General features: G+C 46.9%; 1 protein-coding gene across 1 annotated transcript; it reads left to right on the forward strand.

Annotated features, from left to right (window-relative positions):
- The first annotated feature begins 1,250 nt into the window (after positions 1-1,250).
- On the forward strand, positions 1,251-9,449 carry LOC142563542 (uncharacterized). The gene is made up of 5 exons (XM_075674094.1): positions 1,251-1,285; positions 1,366-1,575; positions 5,384-5,558; positions 6,387-6,463; positions 9,170-9,449. The coding sequence occupies exons 2-5, from the start codon at positions 1,375-1,377 to the stop codon at positions 9,443-9,445; spliced, it is 729 nt and encodes a 242-aa protein (XP_075530209.1). The 5' UTR covers positions 1,251-1,285; positions 1,366-1,374; the 3' UTR covers positions 9,446-9,449.
- The last annotated feature ends 5,681 nt before the right edge of the window (positions 9,450-15,130 follow it).

Raw genomic sequence — 15,130 nt, forward strand, 5'->3', positions numbered from 1 at the left:
CTGCCACTCGGCTGTGTCCTTCTTGAGTAAGATAGTTATTGCGTTCGCTGGCAGAGCGGAATCTTCCTCTCACAATAAGCACTGATCACAACTAGTTGAAGGTGCTCCAAAAAGTCAGTGGTGGTTACCATGGATCGAATGCCAACCAAAGCAGACAATGAAGCGAACGACACTCGGAGAACTGTATTGATGTATGACATAGCGAATGCATCAGTTTTGTAAAAGCTGAAATTTGCATGTATGAAGAACTGATAAGGTTGCTATCATCAGGCTTCTGTGCCAGGGGACATAGTTTCAAAACCCACCATCAGGCACGATTTAAAAAATAATGGAGGCTGCATTTGAAGCTATCTGGATGGATGTATGAAGAAAACTTGGGGATCAGTGACAGTATTGCATTGTAATAAAAAGTTCAGCATGTTACACTCCTGTAACACATGAAAGCGAAAGCCTGCTGCACACATAGTAATGCATTAATTTGTACAATCAGAGGCGTCAGACTTCTTGCATGACATAACGAGCTGAAGTGTGATGTAAACGTATGGCGCTGTAGGTCGACCTCCTCGACGACACGTGCCAGCACCTAATGTACTACCTAACGGTTCTTTCTTTAGTTTCTTGATTCATATTCTGCCATTCCTGATGATATTTTTTGCATCACTAGACTTAGACTACGCTTTTTTGAGGTATGAGCCATTGCAATGAGCCTCTTAAGGCTTTTTCTTTGTCCTTTTGTTCATTCCTCCTTTCATTTCTTCATTCATATTCAGCCATTGCATCTTTGCTTGCTTGTGGTGGTATGAGCCATTCCTGATATTTTTTGCATCACTGGATGTGACACCGCTTGTTTTTTGGTATGAGCCATTGCAACGAGCCACTCAAGGCTTTCGTCTTAGAATAGAATCTGCCACAGGCTATTCATGATATAATTTTGCTGAACTGAGTATTTGGCTCTAAGACAGCTGTCTAGTGAATATAGACCAGCGCTACTAGCGTTGTATAGATTTATATGGCCTGTGCAACATTGTAGTTGCTGTTTATTGCTATCGGGCATGCAAAAAATTTTACTTTTGCTTGCCATTGTGTATGGGTTTGCTTCACCTAGTAATAAATTGTGATGCTTTTTACCTAGGACTCGTGGCGAGAAGCTTTAAGGTTTAAAGCTAAATATGAGCGAAGGAAGCTCAGACTGCAAGAAGACGCAGATGATGGCCCACCACCTAAAAGAGCAGTAGTGGTGAACAATGACAGTCTTGCCTCCAAAAGGATCACAAGACCATTTTCAGTATGTATAATCATATTAGTGTAAATCTACAAGTTGCCAGCCTACTGTAGTGTTAATTGATTAACATGGTTTCTTTTCAGGCTGCTGCCATGGAAGATGGAGAGGACAATGAGACCATTGATGCTCATCTTGTAGCCATGGCTAAAGAAGTGTCAAAAGCCCGGCCTGATGTCGCCTACATTTCCGACTGCATGGCAAGAACATTTGCTAGTAGAAGAAAATGGATTGGCGAAAATCCATCAGTGGGAGACATTGTGAAGATGTATCCCGCTCTTTCCATGAGCACAATGGTAAGTTTTTGAAGGAAAAGTATTTGGCTATCACTGAACCCAGGAAAATGCATAGGCAAACTTTTTGTTGCAATATGCCAGAAAAAAGACCTTGTGTATTTTCTTGTTTTCACTTATTGCAGTCCTTTGCTTGCAATTGTCATTCAAAGGGACCAACTAGGCTCAAGCCGATTTTTCTCAATTTGATTTGGGATGCTAAACTTGGAAATTATCAGGTTTTACCCTGCAAACTAATTACCTGTGTGCACATGAGTGAGTGCATGTGTTGTGCACACACTCATGCATTCTAAATGCGCTGTACTGATCCATAAAAAAACATTCACGTGGCCAATGCCACTAATGGTTCAAGAAAGCTTTATCTTGGGGCCAACTCTCATCTCCACATAAGCACATGTGAAACACAGAAATGCTCTCATTAGACTACTACTGAAACGACTTGTATGAAAATTATTGCACCATAAGAGAAACTGGAATTCTACCATCTTTAAGGAGCGCTTTTGAATTAAGGCCTCGAATTCATTAGTAAATCTTCTGAAAATTGGTAAATGGGGGAGCACAAAGGTTAACTAATCTGAAACTTTCTACCAAATACAGTTATTGTTTTGTAAAGTGCCTCTATTAGGGCATCTGAATTAGACAAATATTTTTAGCTTACATGTAATTGTTAAAATACTTGTGAGGCTTGCGAAATTCCTATTTACAAATTAGTTTGCTTATTTGAGTTTCACTTTCCCTTTTTGTCACAAGTATTCATTTAACACTCATTTGTAACAAACGAAAATGTTACAAAGGAAAAAGAAAGCAAGGAAAACCAGGGATTAAAGGTGTTTATCTGCACCTGACTAGGTCATTGTCCTCAATATACCAGGTGTTTCAGCAAACACTTCCAAAAATTTTCAAAGGTTGCCTGTGGCAGATTGCACAATTCTACACTCTTGAGCAAATTACACCCTTTTGCCACGCAATAATAGTAATCTGTCTTGTCCGCATTCCCTTTCTTTAACGCTGCAAGCCCGGTACTTCCCAGTAACGAACAGCATGCTCGTTATTAACATAACATAGCATTCCTGACAGGAAAGTAGCAGGTGCGGCGCTTTCGAGAAAGGAAACGCGAGCAAGGCAGATGACTATTGTTGTGTGGCAGATATACATTCCAAAGGGTGTACCTTTGTCTAAGAGTGTATAGTTCAGGAGCCGGTCTACTCGAAGAGGCGGACATTACTTGAAAAAATGAGATGCAGAATTAACTAATTCACAAAAATTCACTAATTAAGTCGACAAATTACCATATGGCCCACATTGAAATTTACAAATTCTAGCCATGGAGTTCACAACGCACACCCATTTGGAACACATTCTCAGGATGACACCAGTTTCTAGATATTAATGGCAAAGAAATGCATTGGTGTTCCTGTTTAAAAATGTTTGAGTGTTTGCTGAAACACCCTGTACTGTGCACTCAAGCCACAGTGGTAACATCTCATTGAGCCACATATTGACAAAGAAAAAGCATAGATAAGGAATACGAATTTTGATGCTTCTTGAAAATGAACCTAAAGGTCTCGGCAACAAGTATTTACACAAATGAAAAATGCCTTTACCAAGACGTAAAAGGAATCGTTCAAGAGACATCTGATAACTAAAAAGCATTCTACAAGCAATTAGGCAAAGAACACCCACTATCTATTTTTGGGTAAAACATGTAAAATAGTTTGACATTAAAATGAAAAAAAGAGAGAAAATGAAAAAAAAACGCTGTGCCAAGTGTTGTATTACCTAAGTCTTCAGACAAAGAATTAACAGGAGGAGGCTTGGTCCATTAAGGTTTCTGTAAACTAGCTCTCTGTAGATTTTTGGGGACATTGCCTCTTTAATTTCACGTTCAATACATGTGTGTGTAACATATCAATGTTCTCTGCTTTAGGTGTTTCAGTAGGTTCGATTTACAGAATTGCTGTCTTTTTTTCTGTTTTTCTTTATTGCACAGTTGTCTTCAGTTTTTATAATGTTCTGATTTCATGAATTTTCTTAAAATTTCAACCTCCTTAAAGGGAAGCTGAAGAGTCTGTCGAATTCAATAAGATACTCATATACGGATGTGGGATCTTTATAAACCATGCACGTAAAATTTTGGGCGAGATTTTTCACTTAGGAACGACGTAATCGCCGGTTAAAAGTGCGCTGTCGCTGTCACGAGGCGCCCGACCAATCACAGGCGGAAACAAGGTGCGCAAGCTGCTCGAGTCTACTGCTGCACATTGCGTCGAAATAAAATCTGTTTGCGCTTTCTTGCGCTCAATTTCAATGCGATATTCGGATTCGGAGGGTTGAAAGCCATTACGTACAGCTCTTCACTCATTTTTTCTGGAAAACTCTTCAGCTTCCCTTTAAAGGGCCCTTCACCAGGCCATGTGGCGAATTTTAATTATATGCTGGAAGTTGTTACGTGTTCTCAGGGAGCACCGTTCTACCGCCAGAATGTTCAAGTTGGTTCCTCAATAGATAGAAATATTTGTGAGTGCTCCAAAGCGATCATTTCAGGAGATGAGCATCACAGCCAACATAGACGCTCTCTCCACTTGCTCTGTCTAGCCTCCCCAAGCGAAATTCCATCCCTGTGTTCTCCCCTACTCCAGCTGAAGATCGCATGATGCATGTGTCACGGGCCCTGCCTTTCTTAATTTTTTTTTGCTCACTTCATTACTGCATGGCGCTCTTCCGCTGACAGTCCTGCGTGCGAGCACTTGCATTTGTCTTCCTTTGCACAGCAAACAATTTGCATGCTGTGCACGAGAACACTTAACAAGTGGTATAAGTCAGTGCTACACAAATGCTGAGGCAGACGCAAGCGGATCACAGCGCATGATCGTGCGCTAGTACATGGTAGACAATGACAGTGTCACTCTGCGCATGTGAGTGTATGACCTGGGTACAAGCAGATGAAATGAAAGCACATCTCTCTTGCTATACGGCACGAAGTAAAACAGACATTCTGTTTGTAGGTTTTATTATTTCTCTAAACTTTCATTTGTCTATTGCAGCAAAAGGTCAGATAGCTTGTTGCCTTGAATAATTCTCAAATTCACATGCCACTTTGAATGACATTGCAGCCCTGGCATGCATGTAGTGCACTTATGCGATGTATGTCGACCCTCCGGCTGGGAGTGCGACCCCTGCAAGGAGAAGGGCAAATAGCGTCTCGTTTGACATTTAACTTGTTTTTGTTTTTTTTCGGTGTGTAGGGATGTAATACAAGGCAGACATGGTCACTAGCTGCATTATATGCACTGCACTTTTCAGCTCAAGATGGCCAGACCTGATGAAGGGGGCCCCCTAAAAATGGTGCTTTCTACAGTTGGTACATATAATCTGTTACTTTAAATGCAACAAACCTAATCAAACTTAGTGCCTTGTATTCCGAGAAAAAGCTTCTATAAAATGTACTAGACATTGCGTGTTGCAATGCCTAAAATGCTGTGAAAAGCTTTTTAATCTGCACTTTCCTTGTTTTAACAAGTACCAGCGAAAACATATTTTTGGGGGACCTTGGTTCCACTTTTGTAGTCCAGGAGATGGAAGGAATGCAAGAATGAAAGCTGATGCCATGAGCATGGTTTTGTGTTCTTTTGTCCTTTATTTTTCATGTGTGCCAACCAACTATCCCATTAACATATGTGCAGCTAATTTAATGCATCCATCAATATGACAAAGCATAACTCGGAGCTGCTGTAAGCCAATACTGTTGCTTAACAACTTCAATCTGGCCAAAACCTGTGATGTGATCTGCCTTGTTATTCATTTTCTTTAGGCTCAGCTGGAGTTCCATCGAATGACAACAGTGGCAGTTACGGAGAAATTGGAAGAAATTCTAGCAAAAGCTGCACAAAAGATCTTTATGGCGTCTAAGAAGAAGCGACACCTTCAGAGCTTCCTCCAAAGATACGAGGAAACCATGAGCGGCATCTCAGAGGCCTCACACTATGGTACTTATCACGATATCAGCGAGGCAAAACTAATATTTTATCACGTGAAAGTCTCTCCATAAACTATATGGGAGTGAACATCTTGTGATTGGAAAGGGTACACTGCAATAAGTTCTTTAGCATAAATAGTAACAATAATTATAAATGGGCAGTCAACCAGAGCAGTGGGTGGTATTTCCCCCGCCACCTATTGGGAGGAGTTTGGTTTGGCAGTAGGGTTCTCCTGACATCCCATTTGCATGTAATTGGACATGCGAGATAGTATTTTCTAGGGTAATTTTTAAGGTGCTCTTTACTCAGTATGCTTCAGTGCAGCTTAGACCCTGCCCTCAACTAGCAGCCCACTGTTTGCTGGCAGTTGTGAGGAATTTAGTCCATGGTCTTTACTCTCTTGTGAAAACTATTTTACTCGCTTTGCTTTTATATGGGGCTGATATGTTGCAGAGTCTCTTGGCTATGTTAGCACTAGCACATTCAAGAGTATGTGGGACACAATTTCTCTTATAGTGACTCAGTTCAAGGGCTCCATGACGAACACGGAGTCGTCTGCACATTAGAAAATTCCTTAGGTGAAGTCTACTACCGAGTTTCCTACATAGTTTCATGTAGCATTTACTGCAGCATATGATGGCTAAGTGTCAAGTCTGAATTTATGATGATCCAGTAAACCATTCCTGCGCAAGTATACAGCTACTTTTGCTGCCCCACATAGGCCCATTATCTCTGATTTCCAATCGAAGCCTTTCAAAATGACGCATGCAAACGAAAGTGAGCAAACTTGATGTGTGGTGAAGCAGTGCGTCTAATGCTCCTGCATAACTTTTGCAGAGATGACACTTACAGCAGCAATTTGCCTTCTTCCGACCATGGTGAAGGAGCGCATGGAAACGTTCATTTGCTCTTCTGTAAGAATTCCCTTTGCAGAAGTTTTTGGAAATTGCAGACTGCTTTGCATCTGGCGGCAATGTTGAGTTTATGTATTTTAGTTATAAATGCTTAGAAAGTATTGTACATACTATTGTGGGCAAATGAAACAAACAGGAAAGCATTAAGTAAAAACGGCTGACCTGTAGGCAACAACTGTCAAAATCACTGTGTATGCTGCTGCAAAAATTGTGCGGGTCCCGAGGCAAGTGTACAAGCCTAAATGATGCTGAGATCACATGGAGAGACAAATGTAGAAGCAAAAGAATGCATTCTAGTCTGCCCTAGTTTCCTGTTAGTTTGTACCATTGCAGACATCTGTGAACTACAGTGAAACCTCGTTAAAACGTAGTTGGCTGGAGCTCGGAAAAAGTACGTGCTAAACGGTAGTACTGTTTAACCGAAGTAGCATGAGATCGACCACTTACATGTCAAAAACTGAACTCGGAGAGAGTGCGATGAAAGGGGAAAAAACATGCAGTATTTATTCACTGTGTGTATTTTTGTTTGATGCCATGGCGGCCTAGGAGCAACTACAGCGGCCTCAAACTTGCTGAAGCTGAGCTTTTCAGCCAGCCCTCCTCTTCTCGGCAAACACTCGCATGGCAGATTCCTCGTTGGCATTACATATTCTCCGTGCACGCGCACGGTAGCGCTGCAGAAGTTGCGGGGCGCCTTTTTCATTGCGGGCTGCTGTTTTCGCCTCGACGATTGCATTTATGAGGCTGGCCCAGCTTCTGCCACTGTCGGGCCTGAATCGCCCGTGCCGCCGCTTTCCTTGTTGTCCTCATGACTGTTGCTAGCCGACACTTTGGTAACAACAATGGCGAAAAGTCAAAACGCGTAGCCGACAACTCTTCACGGTCGCAGCAGCACTGCCGAGCAACTTCTTCGCATTCCAAATGCCATGCACCGGACTCAACAGCAGATACCTGTCGCGTGCCAGCGCTGTCTCGTGTCATGTTCAATAGCACGAACGATGTCTCATTTTTCTTCTATGCTGAGCATCCAGCATCTTCTTTATCCGAGCTTCGGCATGACGTGAGTCCTCACTTGCCCGTCGCCACAACGCTCTCTGGCACACCGCCGAAATGATGTGGCTTGACGCACCAATGCCCAGGGCGCTTGGAGGCCGTTCCGACCTCTGAGGCTCACTTCTACTAGGCCGCCCAATGGAGACGACGCACCGCCGTGTTTGCACAACGAAAAGTGGAAACACTATGTGTTAACCGATACGTACGCAATAAGCTGGTACGGTTTGAGCGGATACAAAATACATTATGTTCAATGGCCGCTGAGTCAGGAATTTGACTTTACTACTTTTAAAACGAAACTACTGTTTAAGCGGGTACGGTTTAATGAGGTTTTACTGTATTCTTAAAATCTAGGCAGCTACTTTTGGCCATGAGAGAGTGGCTTAAAAGGTAGAGATCGGCAAGTTGTTATGAAACCTGCAAACTGACGAGGACCAAGGCAAAAGGTGATAGAACAAATGCCGGGCCCACAATTGTTACTTTTCTCCGAGGTAACTAACGTATGAAAGCACCACATCACTGTAAATATGCCTTAACGTTCGGTCATTGCTTTTGATCACCGAGAATGACACAGTTCACTGGCACCATATTCCTGCATGGAACCATTATCTTTTAAAAAGTAAGATATGCTTCTGTGAAGTTGCATCACATGTTTTCTCACCATTCACACATAATTACATTTACAACATCGGAGGGTAATTGGCCATTTACGGTTCTGGATGATGTGTCAGAGCGCTGTCCTGATATGCTTATTGATGAAAATTGCAGTTATCAGGAGCAGGTCTGAATGCTAATAGAAAGCTTCAGCATAAGGGCTGATATAGTTGCACTGGTCTGGTGCATGCATAAATTGTTAGCTTGTGGTATCTTTTGAATAAACCGAAAAATGAAAGTCCAGCATCTGTCCTATTTCCATCTTTGTCTCTGTTCTTATCTCTTTCGGCTAGTTTTATATATTCATGGCTTATCATTTTGGAAACACTGCAGTCACTGTCACAACTAAAATTTTTGTGCTAGTGTGTCGCTTTGTGGCACACTGCTGTAGACTTAAAATTGGCTGATGATGGTGTAGCTTGGTAATATGAAATTATAGATAGAATTCTTGCATTGTCAATGCAAATATTCTTTTATTGCAGGTAGCATTCTTGGTATTGTCATACCAGTTTTCTTTCCATGTGTCTGCGAATTTTCGTGAAGCACCCAGATGGAAGTGGCGATGCTCTAGCAAAACTACGTACTGATATTTAAGTGCTGAAGGAATTTTAAATAAGGGATAGATACAGAAAATTACTTGTATTATTTGGATTAAATAAGTTCATTTATATATAGGTCATAAATGATTTACGTAAGAAAAACTGCTAACCAAGTGATAGTGTGAGGGCTCCCTCGAGCGCAGTTCCAATGTGTGTGGGTTGCTTCCAGAATGCTATAAAGATGCATATTGCACACTCTCTGCCCTAGGCACTTCAGGATTTTAAAAATCTGCGTCATTCCCATGGTTATGTGCTTACTATATGTTTCAGGTATATTTCCTTACAGAGTATGTTGCAAAGTATTAGCAATAGAATACTGTTTGAAAACAATGTAGGTATCTTTAAAACCATACCGTAATGTCCTTTCTGTAAATTATAATTTGCATTTAATTTCTTTCAGGACCCCACAGTGGTGCACTATGTGCCCACTATTACATATGAAGGTGATGTGTTGAAGACAAGATCATTTGCTGTGTGCCTTGAAGGGCTGAAAATTCAAGAAGGAAGCTTGCTGGCTGCAGTAGCCACGCTGCTGGCTCTATACTGGGCTTTTAATATTGTGTTCGTAAAAAAAGGCCAGAAGACACTAGATTTACTGTGCCGCCTAATTCAAGTGGATAGTGGTGTCCCTGCGACACCACTCGTCCGTGTATCGCACACTCTTTTGATGCAATAAATAGTTCCAGTGAAACGCTTGTGGTTTTGTACAACCCCATAAAGGCGCTAACAGATGCACTGCCATGGCCGAGTTGTCCCAAGTCTATTGAAAGCTTGTCAAAAGTGAGCCTAAAGGGACAAGTGGAGCAACGGTTAATCTCCTGGATGAAACACTATTGGATGAACATTTGTGGCAAGTGGAGAACTTGTGGGGTTCAAAAGTTTGCCTTTGTGGCAGCATTGGAAGGAGAATCCGTTCGTTCCTTCAGGAGTACCTGAAAAGATTAATAGTTAGTCCTTTTGGGAGCATCTGTTAGTCCCTCTGGGAGTAGCATGAAGGATAAACTATTAGTCCATTTAGGTCCATTCGTTGGTCCCTTCGGGAGTATCTGAAAAGATTAAATGTTAGTCCTTTTGGTCCCCTTAGGAGTAACATAAAGGATGAACTGGTAGCCTCTTTAGGTGCATCCGTTAGTCTCTCTGGGAGTAACTGCTAGGATGAACTGTTGGTCCCTTCGGGTGCATCCTTTCGTCCCTTTCGGAGTAACTGAAAGGATGAACTGTTGGTCCCTTCGGGTGCATCCTTTAGTCTCTCTGGGAGTAACTGAAAGGATGAACTGTTGGTCCCTTCGGGTGCATCCTTTAGTCCCTTTGGGAGTAACTGAAAGGATGAACTGTTGGTCCCTTCGGGCGCATCCTTTAGTCCCTTTGGGAGTAACTGAAAGGATGAACTGTTGGTCCCTTCGGGTGCATCCTTTAGTCCATTTGAGAGTAACTGAAAGGATTAACTGTTGGTCTCTTCGGGAGTGACTGGAAGGATAAACTGTTAGTCCCATGAAGACTAAATGCAAGGGGACTAACAGTTCATCCCACGTCAGTTAGTCCCCAAAAGGACTAATGGTTGTGGCAAATCAGTTAGTCCCCAAAAGGACTAACCTCTCTACCCCTTTTAGTCCTTTTTTTCTTAGAGTGTAGTTGTACGCGGCGCTCCATCTTTTCCGCCGCGTATCGGGAAGCGTTCGGCAGGGCGCGCCCGCGACAGTGTTTGCCGCCGCTCGAGCTGCCAGACGGTACCCGCACGACTACACACCTAGAGTCGGCGGCCCTCCTACTGAAGACGCACGTGGCGGTCGATGATCCCTCCTCTGACGGGCCCTGCCACGCAGAAATCGGGGTGCTAGTGGCGTCGCCCTATTGTACGCGGGTACGCGACGCGCCTTTTACGGCAGCCGAATTGCAATGTGTCCTTCGCAAAACGATGGACGCATCAGCACCCGGGCCGGATAAGATTACGCCCTATATAATCAAGGGGCTCGCGCGGTCGCATAGCGCTTTTCTGCTCGGGCTCTTCAACGCGGCGCTTGCGTTGGGATACTTCCCCCGTTGCTGGCGTACGGGGAGAATCATCTTCCTCCCGAAACCGCAGCGCGCGCCCGAATTACCCACCTCGTACAGGCCGATCTGTGTCACGTCGGCACGGGGCAAGGTGCTTGAGCGCCTCTTGAACGGCCGCTTATACTATTTTTTGAAGAGCGGCGGACACCTGCACGAACAACAATACGGGTTTACCCACGGCAGGAGCGCTGTCATGGCTTTATATGCATTAAAGACCCGCCTGCTTGCACTCAAGGAGGCCAAGGCACCGGCCATCCTAATGTCGCTGGATTTTCGCGGCGCCTTCGACAGCGTGTGGCACCCCCTCGTCCTTAAATTCTTTAGGGACCGGGGGCTACCGACCAACTTATACCATCTCCTTCGTTCTTTCCTCGAGGACCGCCGTGTGGAGTTCACCTCTCACGCGGGCGCGGTCGAGGCCAGGCCGTCGTTGGGCAGCCCTCAGGGTTCGCCACTGTCTCCACTTTTGTGGAACGTCATCGTACATGGGCTCTTCGAGCTTCCCATGCCCGCCGGAGTGACCGCACAGGCGTACGCCGACGACACAATTCTTGTCATTTCGGCGAAGACGCGTGACGAGCTCGGCGCGGCGGGCTCGGAGGCTCTTCGGCGAGTGGTAGCATGGGCCGAGAGCGTCAAGGTCTCCCTAAACATCGATAAGTCTTACTGTGTTCTGTTTTCTCATGGGCATGGCGGCATGGAACGCGTCCACCCTACCATCCGCCTGGGCACCTCGGGCAGGGGCCTGAAATTCGTGGAGGCCCTCAAGGTCTTAGGCGCGACTTTTGACAGGCGCCTCCACTTTTTTCAACATGCCGACAGCCTCAAGGAGAAGGCCGAACATCTGGCCTGCCGGGCGCTGACGTTCGTGCAAATGCAGGGTACCCTGCAGCCGGCGGCATTAACACACCTTTACCATCAGGTGATGCTGCCAGCCCTCACGTACCCGTCGGCAGTGTGGTGGTCTGCCAAGCCTGACTGCAGACTCAGCGCCCGCGTAACAACCATGCAGCGCACGATCCTGCTGGCGTTGTCGGGCGCGTATCGGACGACGCGCACGGCTTCCCTTCAGGTTTTAATGAAGGTGCCGCCACTGTCGCTTGAGCTAGACAGGACCGCGGCGGAATTTAGGCTCTTCGCGCTGCGCGAGGCCGTCGAGTTCGGCGACCTCGCGTTCTCCCCGCGCGATATCCTCTACCCCGCCGACCCTTGGAGAGTACACCCGGCCTCGACGCGCGCATTTTCGTTTGCGCAACTGTCGGCGCTGCAGGTCGCGTGCCGCGGGCCTTCATGTGTTCACCGACGGCTCCTACACGCCGCACTCATCGGGCGCCGCCTTCGTCGTCCTCGGCCCGCGGGAACGGATCGGAGCGGTGGGCCGATTTCGTGTGTGCGCCGCCACGAGTGCCTATTGCGCCGAGGTAATCGCCTTCGCGGAGGCCTTGAATTACCTGTGCGGCCACCGGCAGACGGGCGCGGTATCTTTATATACCGACTGCCTATCTCTGCTGCAAGCGATCGCGACGCCCGGCTCGGCCGACCCCCGCATTGTCCGTGTTCAGACCGCGCTCGGGGAGGTTGCCGGTTTGTCCGAGGTGCATCTCTATCACGTGCCCGGGCATTGCGGGGTTTTCGGCAACGAACTCGCCGACTTCCTAGCGTCACGGGCCGCAAGGTACGGGCTCGATCGCAGAGCGCCCATACCTTTCACATCGATCCGGAATGTATTCAGGGCGGTCCAACGAGAGCGGTGGGCACGGTTATGGCGCGAGAACCACGCGGACACGGCGCTTTTTCGCTGGGTGCCGCGCCTAGAGGAGTCGCCATCCTTTTTTCCTCCCCCTCGGGCTTTGGTTACCCTGCTTACGGGGCACGGCCGCTTCCCTTTCTATTTCTACCGTTTCGGCCTCGCTCACGACTCTCTGTGCCCATGTGGCACAGAGTGCTCGTCTTTCGATCATTACTTGGGGGAATGCAGCCTCACTAGACCGTTGACCGCCTCTCTCGAGCCGCAGAGCTCTTTGACAAGACTAGACCTGCCTGTGCTTTTGCGCTCCAGTCGTAATAGAGCGATTTTGATTCAAATCGTACGGCCCATTAGTGAACACCTGCCCGACTACGTCCGATGACGTCTTCACACAGACACGCTCATTTATGATCGAAGTTAACTGCCTACTGTTTGCGCGCCGGCCATGGGCGGGTGGGCTTGAGCGATGCCTCCGGGAAAGCGTCCGGCGCCTCGCTGACGACCTCCGTGTGGGCGTGCGTGAAGCCCGCCGGGCGCAAATGGTCCGCGGGGCCATTGCGATCTGTGACGAGGCCCCTCCCGCGACCCCAATCTGCCAGAAACGTCACGCGACCCCCGCGGCGAGCCCTGACACCGGTGCATACCCGCCGTACCCACCTCACGGCTGGGGGTTCGATTCCCGTCCGCGGAATTGTCCTGAACACATTTTTATTTTCTGTGTTTTTAAATTTTTTTTATCTTATATACAAGTACACAAACAGAAGTCTGTTTGCGGAGGCCGCTGTCGTCTAGTCGACCGGAGACGGCGGGTCTTAGCGCCCCTGGCGACACGACCTCGCGCAACCGACCGGCTGTGCGACCTTTCGGTCGGTGTCTGAACAACCGTGACGCTGTGCCACTTTGTCTTTCACCCTTGGCCAATACCGCAATCTTCGAGGACGGACGCACCCCGTAATCGCAGGTTTCGAGCACCCGCTGGAATCCGCCGTGACAAGGCAACTCGCCTTACTATGCGGCGATTACCCTTCGTCCTCTTCACGAACGAGGCAGGAATCCGCCGTGACAAGGCAACTCGCCTTACTATGCGGCGATTACCCTCCGTCCTCTTCACGTACGAGGCGGGAGCGCCCTTATCGGCCAAACCATCATTCCGGCGGGCTGCCGCAACGGATGCTAACAACCGGGCGTCATGACAAGCACATTGGAAGTTCGACTCTCGCCTGACGCGCCGTGCGCTGCGCGGCGGCTTCACCCTACACTCGCCTGACACAGTGACGGACCGGTTCAGCACCACCTCCGGGATCGGCCCCGCCATTCCACTTCGGCGGACTTCCCTTGGACTACTTAACGGCCGTCTTCCGTGGAATCCGTGAGAGCCTCTCGGCCATAGGCGACCGTGCCGTATACACCGTGGCGCAAGCGACGAGGACAAGTCACGGCACAGCAACACAGTGTTAGCTGTGTGTTTTGTGTACTTCAGTGTACAGTGTTTTCTTTTTTATCTATTTTCCTTTTATTTTTTTATTTTATTTTATTTATTGTCCCTCTTGTCCACACCATGACTTTATTCCTTTTGTTCACGATGCATAGTCGATCCATTTCTTGCCTCTCTTTTTACTTTCTTCTTGCCCTTTTCTGTTTCATTTCCTGTTGCTTGTTTATTTATTATTTCTTAGTTTTCTTGGTTTTTTTTTTCTTTCATCATTTTCATGGCCACGTCCATGCCCCGTACCGCCCCAGTAAACTTTATTTCTGTTGGCCTCAAGTGAGCCATATACAGTGAACTGGACGCGGCAGCCCTTCTGGCACCTTCGTCCGGTCACGCACTCTAATTAAACCCGATACAACAATCCTGTTTGGAACCCGTCCTCGCGTTTACCTCAGCCCCTTGAAACAAGAAAAATATCCAGGACTGAAGTTTCCGCCTTGTTTGTTGCGCTAAGCTTGCCCTGGCGCTATCGAATTATAATGTGGCGGGTGTACCGCCCCGGCCGACTACTTCCCCGTCATTCCTGAAATCAAAGGCAAAAATAAAGGGTGGGGAGACCTGTTCCTGCAAAAATGCATACCAGGTTTAAAGCCAATTAAAAATAAATGAAAAGGGGTTTTGAATTAATACCCAAAGCGCATGTTTTTGTTGAGAAAAGACAATTGAAAAAACAAAATTGTGGGCTAAAGGCAACGCGTTTGTGTCCCAAGGTGTCTCAGCGAGGGCAGAGGCCCCCGCGCCGGGCATTTAATGATTGTGAATGATGAGGCTGAGTCGAGGTGGCATCGGCATGCCAAAAATGAAGTAAAAGGAAAAAGAAAGTAAAAAATAAAAGTAAAAGGGTGAATGGAGCAACAGTCTATGTAGAGAAGATCTTCGAGGCCGTCCATGTCCTCCTGCGACAATCGGCCATGCCTACGCGGTCCCCGAGAGGGCGCACGTCACATGGCGACCCGGCACTTTCGACGCCAGGTACCAGGAACACCCCCGGCGCCGTTGTCGCTCGTCCATGTGACACTTGTCGGCACCTACAGGTGAATCCGGTCCACCGGTCGACGGGGGCCGCCGCAGAC

Source organism: Dermacentor variabilis, chromosome 11, assembly GCF_050947875.1.
Source record: "Dermacentor variabilis isolate Ectoservices chromosome 11, ASM5094787v1, whole genome shotgun sequence".
In the NCBI taxonomy this organism is placed as follows: Eukaryota; Metazoa; Arthropoda; class Arachnida; order Ixodida; family Ixodidae; genus Dermacentor; species Dermacentor variabilis.

Bases quoted from the DNA above. Each gene is read 5' to 3' on its own strand.
- LOC142563542 (XM_075674094.1), top strand. From the start codon at position 1,375: ATGGAAGATGGAGAGGACAATGAGACCATTGATGCTCATCTTGTAGCC. The intron at 5,559-6,386 runs GTACTTATCACG...TAACTTTTGCAG, and splicing joins CTCAGAGGCCTCACACTATG to AGATGACACTTACAGCAGCA. The intron at 6,464-9,169 runs GTAAGAATTCCC...AATTTCTTTCAG, and splicing joins AAACGTTCATTTGCTCTTCT to GACCCCACAGTGGTGCACTA.